The sequence below is a fragment of the Tasmannia lanceolata genome, unplaced genomic scaffold, assembly GCF_043159265.1.
Source record: "Tasmannia lanceolata isolate RefF3 unplaced genomic scaffold, GAP_Taslan_0.1 ptg000012l, whole genome shotgun sequence".
NCBI classification, from domain to species: Eukaryota; Viridiplantae; Streptophyta; class Magnoliopsida; order Canellales; family Winteraceae; genus Tasmannia; species Tasmannia lanceolata.
In genome coordinates this window covers 45,486,482-45,513,945 of record NW_027518689.1, presented here as the reverse complement: position 1 = coordinate 45,513,945, position 27,464 = coordinate 45,486,482, and the positions used below count along the sequence as shown (strand labels likewise).

Genomic DNA, 27,464 nt, shown 5'->3' with positions numbered 1-27,464 from the left:
CGGGTTGCGTTGGATCGGGTTGAGGCTAGTCCTAACCCAACCCGAGATAGCATTCCGTCAACCCTAATCCAACCAAACCCAAGCCTCAGTTTGAGGACGGTCAACCCTAACCCAACCCACCTCAAAATCTCTCAACACTAACCCAACCAATCTAACCCGGCATTGGGTAGGGTTGGTTTGGGTTCACCTTGGGCCAATCAGAAAAATACAATAACCCATAGAACATCAAGATAAAATTAGAGGATGGAGGTAGGGTTCGGGTCGAGTTACCAAGGCCTCAACCCTAGCCAAAATCACGTTGAACCCATCTGTTCGGGTTGAGCCCTACCCATGTTGCACCCTTACTAACTTCATTTAACCAGTGAGCATTTCTTCTTTGCACAACCCAAAAAACTAGATTAAAAAAATAATGATACAAGCCTGAAAATGAAATGTACACTCATAAAAGTCTTAAGAGAAGTGCCGTCATTAAAACAAGGGAGAGTGGATATCACTTCCCAGCTTGAACCACATGGTTCTTCTAAACTAAAATAACAGCCCAAATTCTTCTCCCAATTAAAAAACAAGTTTATTTTTTACTATTATTAGTTACACCTATATACGGCAGTCCAAGTGAATTCAACTATTCAAGGGTTGCCAATATCACCTCCCTACATCATTTGTACAAAAAAGAAAGGATTAGTTTCATCAAACAATTATTTATGATACAGTGTCACACTATTGGCCCAATTGACCCAGATGATTAATCAGGCCCAAAAAAGACCTAATTAGAGTAATCATGTTATCTCTGTAGTAACCGGGCTCATGACTTCGCCATAGTATTTTTTTTTTTTTTGAATGCAAGGAATTATATTAATGAAACTAAAAATCAGGGGGAAACCTCACCGATTGAGATGATCAAAGGACAACAAATCATGATATAGCGAGACCAACCCCTCAGTCAGATATTTCATCCATCCACGGAGCAAACCTCCAAGGAGGAGATGAAGAACCCTCCAACCACTTAATCAAATTTAAAGAATCACCCTCACTATAACATTGTTTAACCGACGTTGCTCCAACATCAATATTCCATTACACGCCGCTCGCATCTCTGCCTCATTTGAACCGACTACCCCAATAGGGCTCGAAAAAGCCCATAGAGTATTCCCATCTTCATCTCTAAGGACACCACCAGTTCTCGCCGGTTCAGGATTGTCCAAACTTGATCCGTTGAATTTATTACAAACTACTTCCCAACCTTGCCATAATTCATGAGCTGAAACAAAACGAAAACTAGGCAAAGCTCTATCCCATGCAACTGTTAGAGTAATGACCTTAATGTAGATAAAATGAGGGGATTTCACCCACACTCTAAACACCCGTGCATTCATCTCCTTCCATAAGGCCCAAATTACCGCTAGCAAGATAATCTTCCATAACATCCTCCCTTTACTCCCGCCATGCGCTGTCTCACCCACCCTTCTACTAACTCCGAGAGCTTGGCTGGGAGGACCCAAGAAATTCCAAATCTACATAGAACTTTGCTCCATAGATACCTCGCCATTTTACAATGGAGGAAAATATGGTCCACAGACTTGGCCATAAAATATTATGTAACCATAATTGCACATGCGGTATTTTTACATACTCCCAAAGAAATTAGGGACACTGTAAGAGAGACATACCAGCAATGAAAATATCGCTCATCTTTGACTGATTTGAGAATATATCCTCATTGAGTACTATAACACTTTGTGAGGTCTATGAGAAAAACTAGATGTGTATTAGCCATTAACCACTGACAGAAAGTTGTTAAAGAGACAAAGAAGGAAGTTAATAGAGGCAAAATTTCATTCATGTCTCAACCTTATATAAGACTCGGTTCATGGACAGATCTTACCAATAAAGAACTTCAGGTCTTCTGCATATTGGGTTTCTTCAGGTAGAAGTCAAAGAAATGAGAAGTATGGGCATAGTGGATATGCTAATCATAATTCAGACAAGTGTTGTGACAAGTTTGGTCAGCCTGCATGGGCTATCAAGTCTCTTATAATGTGATGATATGTAACTAAATACTTCCACAAAAATTCACAACACATTCGGAGGCGATTTATTTGTACTTTAATGTGATGAGTATGAGAAGCTTTTGAAGATCTCACAACAGCCACAAGTCATACTTCTACATCCACGATACTACAGCTAACTTAGGTAAACCTAACATTCCTTGTGTCATAAATTAAGTTAATTTCCTTGTGTCACTGACTCGGGTAATTTGACCATATAACATGGGAGTCTTCTATATTTTCTTTATTCGATAAATACATTCAAAACTCATTTCGTAATCTAGCTTACACATACTTAAATTTTGTGTCTTGTAGAGGCACAATTGGTCCTACGTCTTCTCTTTCATCATCCATTATTCTTCACGTGCCTAAGTCCTCCATTAGTTTGTTGTTTGGAAGTAAATTAACTAAATTTCCTCAGTGTTCAAAAACCTTTATATCTTTTGTTCCGTGCTCTTTATGATTTAGGGATAAAGAAGATGATTGGTGAATGGCTTGAAAATAAGGCATTTACTCTCTAGATCGCAGTAATACGGTAAATACATAATGAAAAGCATAAACAAAAGACAACGGCTACCATGAACAGCATTGAGATCAACGGCCATAAAAAAAGAGCAGCTCCCCTTGAAATAGCATAACGACGAGAGAGATCTAACAGAGCCAGAGGGCCTCCCCGGAATGAGAGCACGACGAACAGATGCACATATCAACAAGGAATAGAGGCGCCATGGCAGAAACCAGCTAACGGTCTAGCAAGCAAAATAGGCACACCAAGGGGGTGCACATGAAAAACGGCGAAGCACCACGAATAGAAACACCAGTTAAGCAGCACCACGCCAATAGAAAATAACCACCGATGGGGAAACCATCGGAGACAAGGTCAATAAGGAAACCGTCGCCTGGAGATAAGAAGAAGAGAAAGAGGATAATCAACCAACGATGGGGAAACCATCGTCTGATGACAAGGTCGGCGACATGAATATCATCCCCTGAAGATATGAAGAAAAGGAGGGAGAAGAAAACTAACCAACGATAGGGACACCATCGTCTGGAGATAAGGTCGACGACATGAACATTGTCGCCTGAAAAGAGCTTACCAACGATGGGAACACCATCGCCTGGAAAAGAAGGTCAGCGGGAAACAAAGATGTTGCCTGTAAGAGAGCCGACCAACGATGAGGAAACCATCGCCTGGAAAAGAAGGTCGACAGGAAAAATGAAGTCGTCGCCTTTGTAAGAGCCGACCAACGATGGAAAACCATCGCTTGGAAAAGAAGGTCGACGGGAAAAACGAAGCCGTCGCTTGTAAGAGAGCCGACCAACGATGGGGAAACCATCGCCAGGAAAAGAAGGTCGACGAGAAAACCGAAATCGTCGCTTGTAAGAGAGCCGACCAACGATTGGAAAACCATCGCTCGGAAAAGATAAGGCATAAAGCCAGAAACTAATGCGTAAAACTACACCAAAAGCATGGAAAGAAAACAACGAACATGACGAAGAACATAAGGAGAACACAAAAAACACTCTCCCTAGGGCGAGACCATGATTTTAAATTTCGACCGAAATCCGAAATTTCGGATTTCGGTGGAGGTCGAAACTGAAATTTGACGAAATTCCGGATTGCGCGAAATACAAAATTTCGGTCCGAAATTTCGAGAAAATGTCTTTTTTTAAAAAAAAATCGTTTTGGATTTTCGAAAATTTGGTCCGAAATTTCGAATCGAAATACCAAATTTCGGCCCGAATTTTTGGATTTCGGTGGGGTCCGAAATGAGTACCAAAACCGAAATTTAAAACCTTGGGCGAGACTACATGAGCCCGAAGATGACAAGATAAGGAAACAAGACAGCAAGGCAGACGATAACAACCACCAAGGGGACGAACGAAGAACATAAAAAGAAGACGATAACACTCTCCCTCAAGAAAAGACACAACCACAAGAGAAAGAACAACACTCCCCAAGAAAACAATACTAAGAAAAAGACAACATTCCCTCAAGAAGACAATACGAAGACAACAAAGAAGACAACATGATAACACTCCGCCTCAAGTTGAAGGTCAAATACCTGCAACTTGCAACGAAAAGAAGACAAACAAGGGACCAAACCTCTCTTAGACATCTTATCAAACACTTGGTGTGCGCTATTAACACAAAAGACATAGAAGAGAACACTAGATAATGTAAAGAAAGAGACGACATCAAGCCAAAAGACATAGAAAACAATGGAAAGAAGGAGATGACAACACTAGACAACACTTCCCCTCACTAGAAAACACTAAACAATGGAAAGAAGAAGACGTCCAAGGCACCAAATCTCTTTCGAACATTTCACCGAACACTTGGTGGGCACCTTGGAGAGGAAGACAAAAGATATGAAACAACACAACACAAAGATAAAAACAGGAATTTTAATCACAAGATAGACAACTCAAAAGATTATCACACCTGGAAAAGTGAGGTAGGGTTTACAAAAAAGCAAAGGCACAAAAAAAAAAAAAAAAACCAGACAGGAAGTAATCGCAAGAGAGGGTGAGAATGTTTAATAGCATATTGCGATTACACTAAGAAAGTTAATCGCAACATGCGATTAACAAAGGTAATCACAAGGAAGGGGGAATGAGGTAATCGCATCTTGCGATTAACAGACAAGGTTAATCGCAATTTGCGATTAACAAAGAATACATGGAGAGGGTTTAGGGTTGCAGAAACAAACATATACACAGAGATAGGGAGATCTGAGAGATAAAGTAGGGTTTTAGTTTATCGCACAGAGAGAAAATGGGATACGAGGGTTACAGGGACAAAAATAAAGGTTTTTTCTAAAAACAAAGAGATTTTAGGGATATGAGGTGAGAAAAACAAGAGATTTGGTTGCACAACACACAAATTTAGAGATAAAGATATACAGGGCGGAGAGAAAAACAAAAAGATGCTGTGAAGAATGGCGTGGAGGGAGATAGGGCATCCAATGTACCATGACTACAATACATGTTATCCTACCAATAATCACTAAACTATCCTAAATACATGTTATTCAACAAAACATACAAATAACAACTCTATTAGGAGATACTATATTCAATGCATGTAATCTACTAAAGAAAAATACCAAGTTGCCAAGTAGCTCTGGGAAATCTACAAAGTCTATTCGTTTTTAAAGAAACTCCCATCATCCCAATTTTTTTTTTTTTTTGAATGGCAAAAGATCATAATCCCAATTTTTTATGGTAAAAATATTGAACTTCTTTTTCTCGACTATATCAAGGGGTGAGGTCATATGGGCTTACTCAGAGCCTATAGGAGTTGCTAACTCTACTGAGATGGAGGTCCAAGTTGTTTATGAACGCATAAAATGAAAGATATTGCATGGATAGGGTGGTGCTTGAGGGAGATTCTCTCAACGTCATTACATGGCTTAGGGGTTCTTCCGTCCCACCATGGAGTTTTTCTCATTTTTTCGACGAAATCCAAGATAGAGTGGAAGATTCTTCGATCATTTTCAATCATATTAGGAGATCTGCCAATGGTGTTGCTGATAATCTTGCAAAAAATGGTGTAGATAGGGCTGGGTTGGAGCTGTTTGACTTTCTTCCCCCATGATTGTTATTATCTTTGTTATTTCTCTTTTCTTTTGCATCTTATGTATTTCTTGGGTTGACCATCTCGGTCTTCCTCTTTTTAATGAAAGCTATCTTTATCAAGTCAACTCGGCTAAGCCTTTGTCCCAAACTAGTTGGGGTAGCCCTCTTTATCATTCAAAAGAAAAAAAAAGATGGAATGAAACAACCAAAATAAATGAGTAAAAACACTTAAACGTCGAAACCAAAATAGCCACACAAAATGCCACTCGCTTCCATTTTCAATTTTTTCATTAATTTTCTGTATTTTTTTTCTAAAAAATTCTAGAAATATATTCCTGATTTTGAACAAGGGCGATGATCCCCCCCCTAACGTGATTTGACGTCAAAAAGCGTTAAAGTTGCCCACTGTTCACGTTATAAAGGGGGCGAATGCGTACTGCAGAGGGGGTGAAAATATCATCTCCCTTGAACATTTGTCAATTTCTTTGAAAGGGATCAAGAAACCACTAATTTAGGGTCAAATTTTACTTCACAGTTCTTTTGCAGAACGTGCACAAGCATGGTGAACATCATACTATATCTGAAATATGCATCAGACAGTAGGCAGAAATGTTAAATATAGAGCGCATATATATATATATATATATATATATATATATATATATATATATATATATATATATATATATATGAGTTAAATGAAGCTACACATACTTGTAGCTAACTTAGCTACACCAACGGCTTAAAATACAGTGGGCCCACATTGTTTGGGTGATCCAAACCATTCATTTGATAGACCCTCACATTGATAGGGTGTGCCCAAAAAATCAGCTCCATAGGATCGTCCCCACCCTTCAAACTGTGGAGGCAAAAATGGACAGATTTGTGAAGGTTTTTACGCGTCCATTTTTGCCTCCACAAATCGTAGGGTTGGGATGATCCTATAGAGCTGATTTTTTGGGCACACCCTATCTATATGAGGGCCCATCAAATGAATGGTTTGCATCACCCAAACAATGTGGGGCTCACTATATTTTAAACCGTTGGTGTAGTTAAGTTAGCTACACGTATGTGTAGCTACACTTTTCTCTCTCTCTCTCTCTCTATATATATATATATATATATATATATATATATATATATATATATATATAGGAAAAAGGTTTCTGAGGTATTGCTCACCGTGACCAGCCCTCTAGATACCCCATTTCCCATAGTTGGTTGAGTCATCCAACCTATTGGTTATGTAGGTTATAGGTAGGATTAGGGTTATGGTTAGGGTTAGGGTTATGGGTTATGGTTATGGTTATGATTAGTGGAGGTTTTCAAATGGATGGCTGCAAATTAAACTCCTATAAATCGAATGGTTAGGATTATGGTATGGAGTTGGTTTCTTAGGGACACCCTATCTATGTGAGGTCCTATAGAATGAATGAGTAGGATGAGTCAAACAACAGGCAGTTGGTGTTTTATAGAGGGTTGCTCATGGTGAGCGATACCTCAGGAAACCTTTGCCCTATATATATATATATATTTACTACATTACAAGATTGACGAAAAGAAAATTCATCAATACTCATATCAGAATAGCAATACATGCCGGTGAAAAAAAAAGCTGGTAACTAGTGTGATAGTAAAAAACAATGTAATTAAGTTGATGAAGACATGATATCAATCAAACCACATATATGCAGTTGAGTACTCTTTAACCCATGACCTATCAAACAGATAGTATAGAACAATCAGTAAGAGTTTTAAAAGGTAAAGAAAGAAGCATAATTAAACAAGTTAAGAATTCGGGGTTACCTCTAACTCTGTCATTCAAATACCCTAGAGAAAAGATAAAATAACTGGCCATGAGAAAACCATCAGAGATTCATTTTCCCTACATGAAAATGAAGCTTGATTGAATGGGATCACTTTTCCATTCATATCAAATCTTTAGAAGCATTGCATTCTCTCTGCTATATGGCGGCAACATGATTCATCTGCTGCAAGCTCCAGCTGCTTCTTCTCGAGTATGTGCCAAGATAAAGGCCAAGATTCTACAGAGATCTTACCCAAGAAACCCAGTTTTTAAATTTGATATGAGACATCAACACTGGCAAAATATGTTCTGAAAGTCTCCAAAAATGGGGTTTCTGTCACATCATTTAGCCAAGCAAAATTAAGTGGAGTCCAGAACACACAAGCTCAATGATTGTGATTAACAATCCACTGCAATCTCCAACACAGCTTCCAGCAGAAATAAGTTGGTACTTTAAAACAAATGGCAAAACCAAAAATTGTTGAGTGGCAAGTGTCGAGAAAAGTGTATACCATGCCAACATTTTGAAAACACTTAACAATTTCTAAACCCCATCCATTCTTCCAACCCAATCTCTATCCCAACAACTCCATCTTGCCTTTATATACGCTCAAAATTTCAGGAACTCTCTCCTGATTCTTGATTACAAATTTCTCCAAGAATTTCTTCTCACTCGCTGTCAACACGGGAGAAAGACACAAATCTTTCTTAATCAGACCCTTTGACATCAGAACTTGCAAAACTGAACATCTTGGAACAACCCTCTTCTCCAAACTATAGGAAAGAATATTAGGATTTCTGGATATGACTGAGGGCTTACAATTCATTTTGTTAACAAAGAAATCCATCCCTCTCCTAATCTTCTGCTCCGATATCACCATATACACTGGATACATTTTGAAAGATGAAAAAATCTCATCTTCAGACCAACCTAAGCTCCTTAAAACCCCTACTTTTCCTTCCCAGTTCAATTTGCTCATCCCTGACATTACACGGACCGCTACGATAAAGTGAGCTTTAACAGGATTGAAACCTGTCTTCTTAACCATAGCAACAATTTCACTAAACCGACTATTATTTAGATTCAACGTTCTGGAATGGCTTGAGATAAGTTTCGAAATCATGGAATTGGGAACACCGTAATTTTGCAAGACTGCAACGTTGGGTGCCATTACTTTCTCTAGATTGCATTGAAGAATATGTGGTGCACGTCTAACAGCAAAGATGATGTTGTCATTGGTATGAAGAATACTTTTGATGAAATTAAAGGAAGGAATAATTTGGTTATTTAAGCTCCTATGTAACAGGGCTGGGTCTGAAGTGAAGAGCTTTGCAAGGTCCATGCCCGTAAAGCCGAAACTATAGAAAAACTCAAATTTGGGCTTTAGGGTTTTGTCCGGATTGGCTAAGAGAAATAATGGGTACTTGGTGATGAGATGTGTAATGTGGGATTTGGTGAATCCATGATTTTGGAAGAAGGCAAGTGCCGAGTCTGGTTTCTCTGTGGTATTGAATTGGACTTTTGTGGCAGCTGAAAGAGCTGCTGCTTCCGATAGCCCACATGAGTTTATGAGATATGATACTGTAAAAGATTGTTGATTAGTGGTATTTGAGATGTGGGAGATGGATTTCAGACATGGGTTTTCAACAAAATAGGGATGTGTTCTTGAATCTTTAGTGCTGACATGGAGAATTTTTCTGCAGAGATAACGAAACATTGGCACCCAAAATAAGAAAAGGGTAGTAGTAGAGATAAAACTTACAGTTGGGAGAATGTAGAAAGACAAGAACTGATATGGGTTATTGGTCTTTTCTTCAATTCAGTTCCTCTTTCCACGATGGAAGACGGAGAGAATGAGAGATGGGAATGTACGGAATGTAAAACCTAATGCCTCCGTGGATGTGAGAGATTGAAAAGAAATACCCAATTCTTTGCTCAATGAGACCCTCTCAATAGTCATCAAGTGAGTCCCTTGATTTGATGGGTAGAAATGTATACGTTTCACATCCAATTTCATAACAGCCCTTGATTTGGTGGGCTCCCATTTGATTTGTGATGTTATGGATGATTAACTGATTAGTCATCCATGCGGCACTCCCTTGTTTCAATAATGGCACTCCATGCTTGGGCTTACATTACGCTTATCTAATTTGCCATGCTTGGGCTCTTATGTCATCCATGCCCAAATTTTTCCAAGGCAAAACTTGAGTGGGCACTGTTTCACAGCTGCCCGGTTGATACTAAGACTACATCTTTGCCTTACTCTATAGGGCAAGCATGTCGAAATTCAATGTTACAAGCAGAAGCTTCTCTACTTTTAGGAGCAGAGGGGACCGCCCATTTGCGCCACTCAAAGTCCTGCACTTTGCTCCAATCACCGATCGATCCCTCTTCCATTCTTCATTTATTTATAGCATTTTCCACCTGGTCAGTTTTGTCATGTTCAGAATATGCGGTCATTTTCCACCTGGTCAGTTTTGTCATGTTCAGAATATGCGGTCGCCTTCACTTTCCTGTAATGCATGCCTAACAAAACACAAGTCTGCGCGCACGGGAGGTTGCCTATATGACGGGACCAACACATCGTCCTACCTTCAGGGTGACGAGGAACGGCCTGTATAATTACAAGTTGGGTTCTTTCAATGATCCAAAACATTTACCATTTATATGTAAGACTTTGCTATGATGGACCCATCAGAATATTCTAACTTGAGTGGGTATAGTGGAAACAATTCATGAAAAATATTTCAAGATCTAGTATGATTGCAGGTTTCTTTGAAAATAAGAATGTTTTTTTTATCTTGGATATCAAAACATGTTATAACCGTAGATTTTATATGGTTGAATGGTCAAGATCGTCTGATCCCTCTGCAATTTCTATGTAGTCCACAAGATATAGTTTTGATTGGCATACAAATACTACTTGCATTGTAAAATTAACGATGCATAAGCACAAGAGCTCTTAAGATTTATTTGACACAATAAGGCATTGCGAACTTTTTGGCAGTGCAATGGCCATCCACGGAGGGGCAATCATCGACCCAAGTTGGCTAATCAGGCCCAAAAAGTACTTAATTAGAGTAATCGTGTGATCTCTATAGTAATCGGTTCATGACTTGGTTGATTTGACTGTATGTTACCTGCCTAAATGGGACCCACTTGGGCCGGAATAAATTAGTTTAGATTTATTATTGGGTAGATTTGCTTTGTAGTTGTTTTGGATGTGTAGGAGTCTTAAAGATAAGGATTATCTAGATTAGGATTTTCTACAAATAACTTGTATGTAGCCTTTTTGAGGAATGAAGAAATTTATCCCCAAATTTGTGTCTTTGCACAGAAAGGAGGAACGGCCCTTCCCTCGAAGTGCGTCAAGAGGCTGATCTTCCGACGGAGAAGATCAAATCCGTTACTAGCCGATTTAGGTTCGTAACAATTGGTATCAGGGCAGTCAGTCCTGCACCATAGCTCTGTCTTTAGAGATTTTGGATTCGATGCGTGGAGATCTTCAAAATTACAGTCTCCCACCTCATGAACTCATGTGGGCTCTCAGAAGAAGCAGCTTTGAAAGAAAGTGCAGATAAACCGGACTCTGTACTAAATTTCTTCAAAAACCATGATTTAACCAAAACCCATATCTCAAATATCGTTACAAAGTTTCCAAAATTACTCATAAAAAATCCAGACAAAACCCTAAAGCCTAAATTTGAGTTTTTCCATGGTTTGGGGATTTCAGCACCTGACCTTGCAAAGACCCTTGGTGCAAACCCATATGTGTTGAAAAGGAGTTTAGAAAATCATATCATTCCTACCTTTGATTTCCTTAAGACCATTCATCACCCAAACAAATGCATCATTGACGCCGTCAGACGGTCCAGATTTATTCTTAATTATAATGCCCAAAAAATACTGGAACCCAATGTCTCAACCTTGCGAAATCATGGTGTGCCTGAATCCAGGATTTTCAAACTTATCTTGTCACATCCTAGAGCACTTGGGCTAAAATCTGATCGTTTTAGTGAGGTTGTTACGGCGGTTAAGGAAATGGGGTTCGATCCGTCAGGTTCATTATTTGTAGCAGCTATCGTCGCAATGTCAGTGTTGAGCAAATCGACCTGGGAAGGAAAATTGGAGGTCTATAGGAGCTTTGGTTGGACTGACGATGAGATTCTTTCAGCATTCAAAAAGCAACCCTGGTGTATGATCTGATCACATAGGAGAAGAAGGTTAAGAGGGTGATGTATTTCTTTGTGAACAAAATGGATCGGAAGCCATCATTTCTTTCCGAACACCCAAATTTTCTTTTGCTTAGTTTGGAAAAGCGGATTCGTCCTAGATGTTCGGTTTTGCAAGTTTTGATGTCAAAGGATATCCTTAAGAAAGATTTAAAGCTGTCCACCGCAATAGTAATGCCCGAGAAGAAATTCATGGAGAAGTATCTGACCAAGAATAAAGAGAGAGTTCCAGAAATACTGAGTGTGTACTTAGGTAAGACTGCAGCTATAGTATTAGACATTGGATCTAAAGAATCTGATGCGGTTCAGAAATTGTAAAATGTTGATATGAAAGTGCTAAGACGATGCACATTTTTCTATATGGTACTAATTCCTACTCAACAATTTAGCTTTATTTTGTTGTTGTGCCACTAGTTATAGTTCATTGGCGGCAACATGGAAGCAGGATTCTTCCCTGGGAGCCTTCGATTCCCGCTTCGATTCCCGCTTTCGATTCCCGTTTTGATTCCCGCTTTCGATTCCACTTGGGCGGCAATGCTTATTGTATTTTTCAACTCCCGTTCAATGACTTTCATCTTATAGAGATTTGGGCAGGTTGTTAATAGTCATTTTGTGTAGACTCTACACTCAATTTGGAAGAGTTTTGGCACTTTCACTTGGGTTCAGTTTTGTGTTGGTATTTTTTATTTAAAAATAAATAAATAAAAGTTATTTAGAAATTCAAAATTTATTTATTTTATACAGAAAGTCACTTTGCAAATTGTTAATACATGGGTGCAGATTGGGTGAACTTGGGTCGAATTTTGAGAATTCGGGTGCAACTTGGGTCCTTGGACTTTGGTGGAGTTACTGTTGTCAAACATCATATGTTAATAGAGGGGTGCAACTTGGGTCGAATTTTGAGAATTCGGGTTGAGCGTTGAGCTCTTACCACGAAATTTGGTGTAGTTACGGTTGTCAAACACATGCATGGTAGGCCCTGAGGGCCAATTGTTTTATATTAAGGCTATGCATTCCCAATGGAAGACAACTACTTGATACTCAAGAACACTCTACAATTGAAGAAGGGCATTGAGAGTTTGTAATTTGAATACTTAGTTCGAATTTACAGAGAAGAAAGGTTGAAAGAGTCCTAAAGCTCTCCAAAGAGCACCCAATTTGAGGATTGCAACCCGAAGCCCCCATTGAAGGTTAGTTTTCTTGATTTTTATATTAGTTTCATGCATTATATTAGAATATATGCGGTTATCTTTACATGTAATTCTATAAATTATATTGGATCATAAGTGCATATTTCTAAGTTTCTTTCGTTTTGATTTCCAAAGTCATTATATTTGCATCCCTAGGTTTTAATTTCCAAATTGATGGTTCATATCGATTTGAACCATCAATCGATATGCAGATGTATCGATTGAACCGTCAATTGAAACTATGAGCAGCATGTTCCAATCAATCTTGATTGATCTCTATCAAATTTCTTTCGATGTAGTTACCTATTTTGTTTTGATCTTTTTATTGATCACAGCATTTTAGAATAGTAGTAGGGATCAAGCTATCTTCATTTAAACCTCAAAATCCAGAATCCAAGCCAAATATGAACTGCTGTGGTGAATTTACAACAATGGATCAATTGAGGTTAAATCACATACAATTCAAATGATTATTAAACTTTAGGCTTATATTTTCCTTTTTAGTTTTAAAAGAATGTTATGATAGTGGTGTAAAACACACAAATTGCATTGAGTAACAAGATTAAGCGTACTTTTTGTGATGAAAATAAGGAATCTAAATAGAGACTGAACTTTGGTCATGCAGGGCTGGTGATTAACACCTTTAAAGCAGAGAATGAACCCTACTCTGGGTTTCTATGCATTACAGTCAATCTATGTGTCCGAGGCCCTAACCTAGATGGTCACTCGAATCTCCTACCATCGAGCACATATAAATTTGGTTTCATGCTCTGCGGAGAAAAAAAAAACCCACACACAAGAACCAAACCCATCACTGCAATGTAGCTAAATTACCAAACCATATTTTAAGCAAACCAATTGGGGCACTACCATTCTTTTATAACAATCTATCCACATTTCTAATTAAATTATAAGATCAACTTACCAACTTCAAAACCGTAGCCCAATGTTTCCTTCTTTCTCCAAGTGCATTCATATCTGCTTTCATAGTTTGGAAGCCTTTTGGCTTCAACACTAAGAGGGATCACAATCATCTAGGGATGCAACTTGGGTCGGGTTGAGTCCAACCCTAACCCAACCCGAGATAGAATTCCCTGAACCCTAACCCGACCCAACCGGTGCCTCGGGTCGTGCCTCGGGTTGAGGATGGTCAACCCTAACCCAACCCACCTCCAAATCGGCTCGGGTTGGGTTCGCGTCGGGTTCAAGTTGAGCCCGACCCAAGTTGCAGCCCTACAATCATCTATTGGCCCTACAAAGAAGCCAGATAAAACATCTACCAAGTTTGTACTTGAGTGACATTTGGATCTAAGATACCAAGTAGATTTTTTTGCAACCCAGAATAAACTTTCTCAAGATTGTGTCAATAACCTCGGATCAAGTTGGACCTTTCATGGGGGTGCCAAGGACCAAAATACTCAAATTGGAACATAGTAACCACTTGATCATCAGCTTGCAAAAGAATGGTTAATAAAAAACTTGAGAAGTCATTGTAACCCTCATTTCTTTTTAGTGGATTTCTCTTAGAGTAGTCTGGTGTTTTTTCCCTTCATCTTGGAGGGTTTTCCAATGTTAAATCCAATGTTCTTTGGTTGTGCTTGGTTGTTCTCCTATTATATGCTTTGCGGTTTCTTTTTCTTAGTTGGTTTCTTGATTCACACACAGAAGGGGAAGTTATTTGGTTCCTCAACAACTGATGTCTGGAAGAAATTGCATGACTTGAATGAGAGAAATACGGCTGGAAATAAGGCATTTTTAATTAGAAAGCTTGTGAACTTGAAGTTTAAAACGAATGGGTAAGTTGCAGAGCATTTGAATGAAATGCAAAGCATTATAAATCAGCTAAGGGCTATGAAGATAGTGCTAGATGATGAGCTCTAAGCAGTGTTATTTCTACGCTCATTACCTGATAGTTGAGAGACTTATTATATCCCACTCTCGTTTACCAACTCCGCAACCGATGGAATTGTTACAGTAAGCCAAGTTACGGGTAGATTGTTGTATGAAGAAGTGAGAAGAAATCTTCATATTCCTCCCACACATAGACATTAGTCACTGAAGAACTGGAGAGACCAAAGAATAGAGAAAACTACAGCCAAAGATAATCACGAGGAAGATACAAATTGAGAAAAGGAATGACTTCGTAACTATTGTACAAATCACAAACACAGGAAGAGGGAGTGTTGGAAGTTTAAAAGAGAGAAAAAAGATGGAAAAAGTGATCAAGGAAATAGAGAACCCCAAGAAACCATCGTAGTTGCATCTAGTGAGGTCATAATCTTCTCAATATGTGGTGAAGGTTGTGTTAGTACAACATGAGGTTATTCAATTGGGTGATTGACTCGTGAACTTCTTTCCATGCTACTTCACATAGAGATTTCTTTACCACGTGCAAGTCGGGAGACTCATTAAGGGTGGAAAATGATAGGTACCAAAAATTGTTGGGATTAGTGATGTTTGCATTACCACCAATGTTAGTTACAAGTCGGGAGACTTTCGTTACAGTAAAAAGATGTGCAGCCTTTCCAGGTCTGATGTTAAGATCTCCTAGGTTGACAAATGTAAGAAGCACGCTCTATCATACTTTCCAAAAATAATACCTCTAAGAAGATATCTTTTACCTTAAAAAATTCTTTTATTGTGTTCTTTCCAGATTGAACATGCAATTGCTAATAAGCCCATTTTACAAAGAGTCATATGCCTCACTGTCCATGGAGATAAAGCCCAACTCTATACCAACTTCCCTATCGAGTCTGGCATGATAAAATTGAAGTCAAATAACGAATGAGTGAAACTCCACATCTTAAAGCCAATGGGAATAAAAAAGTAGATGGTCCATAGTTCCTTTCTGGCATAGCACATAACACATTGGTATGGGATTCTCTATCGTGGGGGGATTAAGTGATCCACAATCAAAATCTTGTCTAGCAGTAAAATAAAATCAAATGCCCCTCGAGGGGCCCGGATAAGCCCACCAAATAGGTAAGGGGCAGAGAAATCACTATCCTTAATCAAGGTTTCAAATGTCGGTTTCGGTAGGGACTTCAGTCCACACAGAATTGGAAGTACTTCGTTGAACCCTATGGAAGTCCGTTGAAATCCTTTAAAAATCATGGAAGTTCAGAGAATAGATGGAAACAGTGAAAAATTAAGATGAAACTTTCTGAAATGATGAAATAAACTCAAATAAACACCTAGATTCCATCACATAAGACAATCATCCATCACGGTTTAACAAGATTAAAAACCAAGTGGCATGCATTGTCACGCATGTTTGGAACAATAAAGTTCATTCTAAACATCCATACTTCACATGTTTTGAAAGTTGATGATCATGCCATTTCTTTTACATTTCAATTCATTCATCTTATTAATGGAATGCCATTAATATTTACTAAATATATGGGATGTTCTGGTTATGTGGGTGCACAACAAGGAATCAAACTTCAGACTTCGGTCCCCACGAAAATCAACACATGTTGGAGGAAATCAATACATGCCAAAGGATGTTTAAAGCCATGTCATCAACTGGGCTGAAATAGAACAACTTGACCAAGACAACCCCATCCAAACACCATTTCCAAATCCTTTGATGCTGACCCTCTCCTCTGATCTAACTTCTCTCCAACATCTTCCTCAAGGCTCCTACTGGCTCAATCTCACATCCCATGATGGTTCCCACATTATTGCCACTTTTCTCTTACATAAAAATCAACCATCCAAGCACCCCTATTAGCGGAAAGTCTTAATAGCATCCGATGTGATACCCTAAAAAGATTTCAACACACCATAATCTTCCCAAAATCTAAAATCTAAACTGGTCACCTAAGCCAACTACTCTAAAACATATATACCTTTAGTGCCGTCCGCACTTATGGCCATCCAAATCCCCAACTTGAAAGCTCTAGAGGCCCTACCAAGATTCCAACCACCACATTCCTCATTATATCTTACAATAATGCTCTATGCCCAAGTGCTGCCTCCACAAGCTATCGTCCTCCCTTCAAACCTCCACAAAGACTCCCCAAGGACCAGTTGGTAGAGTACACTTGGCTTCTTATCTCCATCCCATCCCCCTCCATTTCAGTTAGTAGACAACTTCCCACGATAGCAAATGAAACTTTCTACACTCATTCAATATCAGTCCATAAGAAGTCCTTATGAAGAAAGTGAGCCAGTAAATGGAAAAGACAAATACAATAAACTAGTAAATTGGCAAGAAAGGACTTAAATTAATGCAATCCTTCGCCATAGAGATCATTCCTCTCCTCCATGATGATAACTTGTCTCAAACCTCTCTACCACAATTGCACATTGTAGATGGGTAATTTAAAGGTCTGAATTGTTAACCTTGAACCCCTCAATTAGGAGTTTAGGACCCTTCTCATCACATGTTCCACCAACCTACTAAGGCACTCCCGCTTGTGTCAACTCTTTTTTTTTTTTTTTTTGAACTCTTACTATAAAAAAAACTCCTCTTTCACTTGCTGAAATTGTTTGATGTTGAATAAACCCAAATATTCCAAACAACCAAAGTGGGAGAATGGCTATCTGTTTTATCCCGACAGTTTAATAAAGCCATAAGAGAGACACTTGCTCTTTATCTCAGTAAATGGGTTAACCCTGTCAACTGTTCCAAGTTAATAGGACAGAATGATACAGTCCTATTCAAGAAAGAACTTCAGTTCTTTAGTTGTGCTAGAGAGTGTCGAGGTACCAAGACATTAAAAAAAAACCTAAATATCATGCATCCTTCTAGAACAATGCATCTTAAGCTGAGACATTCAATATAGTTCAGTAGTTTCATGAAAGGGCATGCTATGGACTATGGAGACGTTCAAAACTGTTCCTCATTTGCAACAATAGTACAGTAGTCTCATGAATTAAAAAGCAGGGATTAAAAGAAACAAATAGATCATGGAATTTTTCTTTGCTTTCCAAGGATTAGGCATAAAGAAGAGGTGTGAAAGAGGTTCTGAATTTCTGATGGCATTTTTAAATGTAGGCCACAGTAGCCTTCTAATTTGTTGATTCTCTAAAAGAACTTTCTGATCAACTTAAATTCCATGAGATTTAGGCTCCTTGAGAGGTCACTATTATGATAAGACCCAAGATCTGAGAATGAGTTCACAAGAAACTCTCTAGTTCTCTCACGAAACCGATGACATGGAGTTGAGGGTTTCTTACATTTATCAATCAACTTCATGCTATCTTGCTATGCCAAGATCAATCCATTAAAACACTTACAGACACAAAGCTTAAACCGAGGGAATTACACTCCAGTTAAGCAGATCTGAAGTATTCCTGAAAGACCTTCAAATCAACAGCCCTTGCATAACAATTGATTGCAGGAAAAGAACCTTGATGAACGATCAACAGCGGAAAATCCATGTGAACAAACAGCAAGTAAAGGGAGCTGCTTGTATGCAATGGAATTTTAACAATCAAGGTGTTGGATGAGGGACCTCTAGCCACAAAACTGACCCGAAAACACCTTGCAAACTACAAGGAAGATAATCGACAACCAGAGCTTGAAAGGAAAGCTTGAGTACTCCTTGTGCTTGGACAAAATTCAAGAAAGGGATTTTTTCACAAGAGAATTCTCTCCAAACGAAAACTCCTAAATTTCAAAATACAAGTATAAAAGTCTAAAATGATTAGAATGGGAAATGGGCTTATATAGATGCCATTGCAAAAGAAAATGACAAATCTACCCCTAATTAGGCTAAATGACTAAATTGACACTTAAACTTGCTAAAATGACGATAATACCACTACAACTACAAGTAATCAAATGTAATAAAAGAAGGTACTCTAAGAAGCAGTGTGAGGGGGCTGGTGTAGCCAAGCGGATGCTCCTGCATCAGATAACCCCTAAACCTTACTGTTTTCCATAATGTGCTTTACAAACATTTACCGTATCTTCCCATGCTACGTTGGCCACGCTAAGAGTCTCACCTCGGGCCCTGGATGCTGCACAATTGCAAGGTGGTTTCTGCACCAGCTAACTTCTACTCTTTTCCCTTACTTGAATTAGAACCATTTTATTGCTCCTAAATTATTCCCATGCTAACTTCTCTTTTTCCTTACTAGAATTAGAACCCTTGTATTGCTCCGAAATTCCCGGAAGTCAAACTGTGATCCCTAGGTTTGCCTCGAATTTGGATTAGAACCTAGATTCACATCAAATTGGTATCAGAGCTCAGTGCTTAGATCCCTTATAGGATTCAATCATCCTCCCCCCTCCCCCCTCCCCCCCCACAAACCCCAACGCACACACAAGTATTAGGTAAAAGTTTCGATAGAGCCTCCTTTTAGTTGTAGGTTCGAGGAAGCTCATCTAACACACATCAAGTGTTTGGTTAAATTCCCATTAGATTCTAGACAAGTCAATCTTGTCTATTAGGCATCTTTAGGTCGTATGATCTGTCTTAGGTCATTTGGGTGACAATTACTTAGTATTGTGTCGTTTTATTTCTGTTTATGTGTCTTAATAGCTTTCCAGAGTCTGTAGGATTCTCCTCCATGTCAAATTATCCATTTTCAATCATGCTTACAAGGTCAATGACCCACATCAAGGGCAATGACCCACATCAAGGGCAATCGAGCCTCAAAGGTCCTGGCAAAAATGCACTTCGGCTATGGTAGACCAACACTCACAAGTGTTAAGTGAGATTATAGTTACTTTGAGTCTCACTGGAAAACATCTAGGACTTGGCCCAAGCATGCACGGCCAGCCTATCATTCAAAAAATAAAAAATAAAAAAAATAAAAGAATGCATGCCCAGCCTATCCACCTGTGCAAGGCAAGGCAAGGCAAGACAAAAGGACACTAGCATAGTCCCTCCTACCTCAACCGACATCGGGGAAAAAACAAATTTTAAAGGTAGTAACAAGTTTGAGAACAGGAGAATTTCAGTTAACCTCACATTTGGGTTTCTCCGGCTTCTTACTAAGCAATCAGCTTTCTCATGGGTCCTGTCTAATTTAACCATGGTCGGTGAAGATAAGGGTTTGGGCGGTGCTCTAAGTTCAAACTTTTAACCGAGCAAAATAATAGTATATTCTTGTCCAAATAACACGAAACCCTGGCACCAACTTAAATCTGAAAAGCCACCTATAGCAAAGGTTGGCTGCAAAAGTTTATTATGACTCTTTCTGGTTTGGGGGAAAGATTTAAAAAAGAAAGTTGAGGGTGTGGTTGTTTGGTTTCAATCCCTAAGATTCCTCCATAGTTTTCTCGATCAAAATGAATTAGTTTTTGAGTTATTAATACGTGGAAAGCTATGATTTAGCTGAAACTTTGAATTTACTGCCAACACGTGTTCTGACACGTATTGACATTTCTTTTGACACTTGTAAATGTATTGTTAGAAGTGTCAGACTTACTGTGGAAGTATCGACACATTTTTGCACCGTGTCAAGTGGAATGCCATCTATTACTAAACAGAGTACCTACCTCCTCTTTTATCATCAACTCTTATTTTATTATTTTCTTTTTAACTCTTTTTTAACAACTATTTGTTGCTATGAGTTTTTATATGGTGCCTGAGCGTGAAGTCTCTTGTAGGCGGTACCGCCCTTGATATTTGATCCAACGGCAGCTCACTTTTTAACAGGCTGTTGTTAGATTAAATATCAAGGGTGGTACTCCTGGCGTACCGCCTATACGAGACTTCACATTCGCCATATAATTTTCTCTTATTGTTATTCCAACTCTAAATCACTAAACAAACACGCCTTCCAATACTATATTCATTGTACCATTTAATTTGAGACAATAGCATATTCATTGTATCTTATTGATATGTCTCTCTCGTTGTATACTTGAGACTAAAGATAACTAGATTAGATTGACATATGCACTATTGTTTGACTATCTCATGTTTCTTTGAGACTTATTGATACTTAACCTAAAATTTATTAGTTGGTTAAATGAAAACTATATTTATCTTGTTGCATGATTAATGATCGGTATGGGTGTGTACACTCCTTCCAATAGTATATTCATTGTACCATTTTTTTGAGACAATAGTATATTCATTGTAACTTATTGATATGTCTTTCTCGTTGTATATTTAAGACTAAAGATAACTAGGTTAGATTGATGTATCATGTATGCACTATTGTTTGATTATCTCATGTTTCTTTGAGACTTATTGTTACTTAACCTAAAATTTATTAGTTTGTTAAATGAAAACTATATTTATCTTGTTGCAATATGGGTGTGTCCCCATTTCTAGATTCTTAGGGATTACTATGTTTAACATCTTGTATCCTCGTTAACACTCAACACATGAATCCAAGTTGTGGAAAGTGTAACTTCCCCCCCAAAAAAAGTTCTCAATCCTTAAGCAAGTTGTATATGGCACCTTATTTATTGGGCACTTTTGATAATGGCATCTCCTTTTTCTACTCTTTCGCTACGAAATACACCCATGGAAAATTTGTTTTCATTTGTTTAACTTCACTTAACTTGCCCACTCAAGAAAACAACCTAATAGGCATAGGAATCAATGAGATTTGAAGTTAATGTTTTTCATTTAACGAATTAAGGGGAAAAGGATGACGGTTTTTAGACTTCTCTAACAATCATTTTTGTGTGATTGGCATACATACTTACCCTATCAAGAAGAGTCCATGCAACATAGCTTCTTTTAACAGTGACATGCAACATAGCTTGACTTAAAATCATCTCTTGCAGGCTACATGTAACTTCAAGCGAAGCCCAAGGATTTGATAGGCAAGTTTCTTCAACTATGAAATTATAATCTGCAAGAATAGACCTAGGAAAAACAGAGTGAAGTGTTCCATCAATTATTTCTTAACTCCATTACATTGGAAGACTTTTTTTATCTATGCTCATACTTTACAGATGCAACTTAATTTTCCATTCAGTCAAAGATGACTTCATCTTACAAATGTTCTGATCATATGTTACATCAAGTATTCTCTAAGCACAGACTTTCAATGTCAATGGAAACCTCACTAGCTCTCACTGATGATGCTTGTGAAACCAGACCAGATGTCATAACAACTAATAGTCAATTTCCAGATATATATATTTTTTCTTAATCTATTATAAGTGTTAGGGACAGCGAATTGTTCTGAATCAAGCACTGAAAATGAATACAAGACAATATCTACTGCAGCCAAGGGTTTTGTGAGATGTATTTCATTATGTACTATACGGCTTGAAGGTTATTTCTATCTTGTTTCTCTGGTTTTTTGTGTAAGTTTTTTGTAGTTTGCAGCTTGCATGGAACTTCTTATTGTAAGAAAATGAACTGTAATATCCCCTCTTCTAAAGTCTTTCAGTACCCATATATAGTGGGGTTGAATCTTTTTTGTTCAATTGAAGCAATTCTAAATGTAAATCCAGCTCTCTTAATTTCAGCCATCATTCATTATTCCACAAAAACTCCACCATACAACCATTGAACAATAGCTTGAAGTAAAATAAACATTACCCAAAAACAAACTAAGTCTAGTTATACATAAAGAAAGAAAACTGAATCAAACAAAACTTGTCGGTAGAGTAATACACAGGAAAAATATATATCCTTAAAGCTCTGGGATATGAACAGTATATAATTTCTCCTCACAAAACACTGGAGATTCAATGTCTAATACTTCAAATTTAAGCTTACCTTGGTATGCATGTAAAAGTTCAGGAACTTCCTCCACATACTTAATCAGAAACTTCTCCAGAAACTTTTTCTCTGGCGGTTTCAATATCGTATATAAACTAAAATTCTTCTTAATCAGACCCTTTGAAAGCAATATTTGCACAACCAAACACCTCGGGATAATCCTCTTCTCGAGACTAAGCAAGACAAGGTCTGGGTATTGGGAAACGACTGCTGGATTCATATGTAGTTTGTTCACAAAGAAATCCATCCATCTCCTTATCTTCTTCTCTGATGTGGCCATGCACAATGGTTGCTTTTTGAATGCCGAAAGGATCTCATCCTCAGACCAACCCAAGCTCCTATAAACCTCCTTTCTGGCTTTCCACTTCGATTTGCTCATAGACATCACACGTACTGCTAGGATGAATAATGTATGCTTGGGATCAAAACCCAAGTCCTTGATCTTCAAGACAATCTCACCAAAACGATCAGATCTTAGCTCCAGTGTACTGGAATGGCTCATGATCCATTTTGAAATCATGGGTTCAGGTACGCCATGGTTCTGCAAAATTGAGATATTTGGAACCATTGTTTTCTGGAGATTGAATTGAAGAACATTGGTTGAGCGCCTGAGGGCGGTAACGATGTTTTCATCTGTACGAAGTAAAGTTCTAAGTAAATCAAAAGCAGGGATGATTTGATTCTCTAAGCTCCTTAACAAGATGCGTGGATTTGACGAGAGAATCTTTGGAAGGCTGGGGCCAATGCAAGAACTATTGAAAAAATCAACTTTGGGCTTTAGGGTTTTCTCTGGATTGGCTAAGAGTAATATTGGGCGCTTACTAATGATAGAAGAGATGTGGGTTTTGGTGAAGCCATGATTTTTGAAGAAAGTGAGGACAGAGTCAGGCCTTTCTGATGTTTCAAGGTGAATTTTTTTGGCAGCTGAAAGCGCTGCTTCTTGTGAGAGCCCACATGAGTTTATGAGGTAGGAGACTGTAAAAGATGGCTGACCTGTAGAGTTTGAGGTGTGGAGTATGGATTTGGGAGATGGGTTTTGAAGAAAATACACATGGGTTCTTGCATTTCTGATTTGCAATAGCGTTTTGCAGAGATAACAAAACATTAGTGTAGGAAGGAATTACGAGGGTAGTATTGCTAGAACTTACAGTTTCAAGCTGCATAAGGGATTTGAAGTCTCACATTCTCCGGCTTCTAACTCGGCAATCAGCTCCCAACAAGTCCAATCAACTGGATACATGGACAGTGATGGAAAGGAGATTGGGTGGTGTTCTACTTTCAAATTTCTAACCTGGGAAAAAAAATAGTTTCACGGTCCAAAGCAAGAAACCCTAGTTCCTACTTGAATTGATTTCGAGGGGCCTAACGAATGAACTTTTAGATCTTTGAATAAGGTAGGCCCCACTTGTACTTATTCTTACTACTAGTAGACCTGGCAAAAGCGACCCGCGGGCCGGGTCGACCCGACCCACCTGCAAATATGCGGGCACGGGTCTGAGTTTTAGTGACCCGTCAAAACTAACCCGCGGGTGACCCAACCCACAAAAACACAGGTCGGGTCGGGTCAACCCGCGGGCACCCGCTTTTTTAAGGGTGGTGATTTTGTTATGCTAATCTAGTTAGATGGCTTTTTTTTTCTAATGCCAAGGATGGTGATTTTGTCATGCTAATCTATTTTAAGGGTTTGATGCCTGAATAGGTTATGGCTAGCACCATAGGTTGATCCCAACCCTTCGATTTGAATGTTAGAGGGTTGATCACTTGATCCTAACCCTCTGTAGATCGGAGGGTTAGGATTAACCTATTGACATGATTTTTGGGGCAACACCTATTTAGCCTGTGGGCCATCTAATGGACGGTTTGGATCATCCCACGGTGCCGGTCATACCGCCCTCATCAAAATCCAGTGATAACATTTCCCAAAATAAGCAACTGTTTAAATTTGCGGGTGACCCGCGGGTTGACCCGGCCCACCAGCGGGCCGCGTGGGTCACCTAAATTCTGACCCACAAAAATGCGGGTCATTTCCTCACCCGACCCGTGTGACCCGCACCCGCGGGTTGACCCGGCCCGACCCACCCGTTTGCCAGGTCTAACTACTAGTATTCTTTCTTCTCTTTTGAGCACAAACCCTTGGTGGGCCAGCAATGACTCGTCTACAAATCTACAACTTTGAAGAAGGTAAACATCCAGTGGAAAAAAAATAAAATCACTTGGCCCACCTGATTTGAAGAACCATATTGCTCTTTTGTTGGGCCCCAACGTAAATAAGTCTTGTCCATAAATGGATGATCCAAACCCTCCGCTCGGCCTCTACGGATCATAGTAGGTTCATCATATGGAGATGATTTTTGGGGAAAGGCCTGTTTACATTAGGCACATCATTTGAACAGTTTGGATATTGGAATAATGGCTGCTATGAATTTTCTAATAAAAAATGTGTTATATGGTGTATGTACAGAGGTGCATATACTCTTATAAAACTATAGTGGGGCCCACTTTTTCAAAGATCTAAACCATTCAATTGACAGGCCCCAACATAAATACGTCTTACCATGGAAATCATCTCCATTGAATGATCCTTGTTAGACCGAAAATCGGTAACAGGTACGACAGTGACGCAAGGGCTGAGCTGGATGACCAGAGGAACTGAGTCCTGCGGGACTGGAGTGAAGCGGAGTGAAGGGACTGAGTCCTGCACAAAGGCAAGCGAGGTCAGAAGACCAACCCGGGTGTTACTCCGGACAAGCCCTTCGACACTCAAGTCAGTATGAGCAGGAGTGCAGAGCTAGTTTAAGAGTTTGGGGTGGAGAGAAGGTTTTTCATTACCCTTGGTTTGAGCTTTGAACTCCCTTTTATAGAGGGAAACGTAGTGACGTGGGATGACCTGTGCGAGGACAGGTGGCGGCCTGCTATAGGCTGGAGTTCACCTACTCCCAGGACAGGTGGTGGGACAGGTGGTGGCCTATTAGAGGCTGGAGCTCACCTACTCCCAGGACAGGTGGTGGGACAGGTGGTGGCCTGTGATAGGCTTGCGTTTTTGCACCCCATCAGTTGCCCCCCAGTTCTCCAAGTCGTTGTAGTGACTTGGGGAAGTGTGGTGAATTACATTCCTAAATGGGAGATGAATCCGGAAATCTGCTGGAAATGAGTCCGGAAATGAGTCCGGAAATGAGTCCGAAAATCTGCTGGAAATGAGTCCGGAAATGAGTCCGGAAATGAGTCCGGAAATGAGTCAGTCTGGCCCTAGGCCACCAGTCCGGAAATGAGCCGGACTGATTTTTGTCGCTTTATGGAACGCGTCATATCCAGTCCGGCTTGGGCCGGACTGATTTTTGTCGTTTTGTGGCCAGTCCGGCTTGGGCCGGACTGATTTTTGTCGTTTTGTGGCCAGTCCGGCTTGGGCCGGACTGATTTTTGTCGTTTTGTGGAATGCGTCATATCCAGTCCGGCTTGGGCTGGACTGATTTTTGTCGTTTTGTGGAACGCGTCCTATCCAGTCCGGCTTGGGCCGGACTGATTTTTGTCGTTTTGTAGAACGCATCATATCCAGTCCGGCTTGGGCCGGACTGACTTTTGTCGTTTTGTGGCCAGTCCGGCTTGGGCCGGACTAATTTTTGTCGTTTTGTAGAACACGTCATATCCAGTCCGGCTTGGGCCGGACTGATGCACGAGCACATAACGGATGCCCTTAGCTTCTTGGAGATACGCGCATATTCGCTTACGCCTTCACCTCGAAGTGCGTGCTCGTCATTTAATGAAAAACACGCCGCATTTACACAGGGGCACTTCGAAGTGCGAGTCTTGCATTAAATGCGAACCGCCTTAGCAAAGTTTATAAAAGGAGGTTTTTTACCTTTCATTTTTCACTTCTTACTTTCTTCTCGCCTCGCTTCTCTTCTCCTTTCTGCCAGTTCGGTTGGTTGTGAACGGCTGCGGATTCGGGAGCTACCAGTTCGGAACCAGGGGATTTCAGTTCTGTCCGGTAATCTTCTTAAGCGCGCCTTTCATTCGTTTCTTTTCCTGCTTTCATGTCAAGTAGTAGCTCTAGGTCTGAGTCCGGTTCGGGGGAGTCGTCTTCCAGTAGCTCAGGGTCTAGGTCGTTGATTAGGACCCGGGATAGGCCGCTTTGGACACCAACCCCCCAAATGGCGAGTCCTGATGTTAGTGTGGATATCGTAGGTAGCGATGACAAGGTGGTTGGGGACGAAGTGATTTTGGATTTGAACACCACTCCGCTCCCGGATAGTTATCTCCAAGTAGGGGGGAGTGTTGGCAGTGACGCAGGCGAGGCGTCCACAATGTTTCTCCCTGGCCGGGCCGTTGAGGTCATGGCGAGGGCCCCGATGGACGCCAATCCTAAATACAACGTGCAGGCTCTTAACGAGGAGAATTACCTGGATGAGTCCATGATGGTGGGCATTAGGGATAAGTACTGTGTTCCCTCCAGATTTGGGCTGAGGGAGGTGACAGAGGGAGATAGGGCCTGTAATGAAAGCTCTGATGTTTGTATATACGATGAGTCGTTGAGGGCCGGACTCAGGTTCACTTTGCATCCATTCTTCGCCGCAGTGCTTCGACACTACGGGCTGGCCCCGGCTCAGGTAGCGCCAAACTCATGAAGGATGCTGACGTGGTTCGTATATCTCGTCCAGGGTCGGCTTCAGAGGAACTTGTCTGTGCCATTGTTCCACGCGTGTGCCCAATTGAAGAGGCATAAGGGCGGGGGTTGGATTTACATTAGCCAGCGCCCGGAGGTGAAAATGATCACTGGCATTCCCTCTTCGATACACTTATGGAGAAACAGATTCTTCTATGTCGAGGACAGGGAGTCCAATGAGCCCTGGCCGGTTCCTTTGAAATGGGGCACCCCGGATACAGTCGCAATGAGTCGCAAGCCGTTTCTCAAGGGTGAGGATGTGAGGACGTTTGCCTTGCTCCGGGAAGTGCTGGA

General features: G+C 39.9%; 2 protein-coding genes and 1 pseudogene across 4 annotated transcripts; 1 reads left to right on the top strand and 2 right to left on the bottom strand.

Annotated features, from left to right (window-relative positions):
• Positions 1–423: 423 nt before the first annotated feature.
• LOC143887405 (transcription termination factor MTERF15, mitochondrial-like) lies at positions 424–9,669 on the bottom strand. 3 transcript variants are annotated; one of them, XR_013254158.1, is made up of 2 exons: positions 7,434–9,669; positions 424–650 (listed from the first exon to the last, which is right to left on the bottom strand). XR_013254158.1 is itself a non-coding variant. In XM_077391495.1 (1 exon), the coding sequence occupies exon 1, from the start codon at positions 9,150–9,152 to the stop codon at positions 8,010–8,012; it is 1,143 nt and encodes a 380-aa protein (XP_077247610.1). In that variant the 5' UTR covers positions 9,153–9,669; the 3' UTR covers positions 7,256–8,009. The 3 variants fall into 3 exon arrangements, 1 of the variants encoding a protein (XP_077247610.1); XR_013254159.1 differs by lacking the exon at positions 424–650 and adding an exon at positions 762–1,650; XM_077391495.1 differs by lacking the exon at positions 424–650 and having other exon boundaries at positions 7,256–9,669.
• A 1,294-nt stretch (positions 9,670–10,963) lies between these two features.
• LOC143888854 (transcription termination factor MTERF8, chloroplastic-like) lies at positions 10,964–11,985 on the top strand (annotated as a pseudogene).
• Positions 11,986–22,294: 10,309 nt separating this feature from the next.
• LOC143887404 (uncharacterized) lies at positions 22,295–23,882 on the bottom strand. The gene has a single exon (XM_077391494.1). It carries the CDS (start codon positions 23,613–23,615, stop codon positions 22,422–22,424), a length of 1,194 nt encoding a protein of 397 aa, XP_077247609.1. The 5' UTR covers positions 23,616–23,882; the 3' UTR covers positions 22,295–22,421.
• Between the last annotated feature and the right edge of the window lie 3,582 nt (positions 23,883–27,464).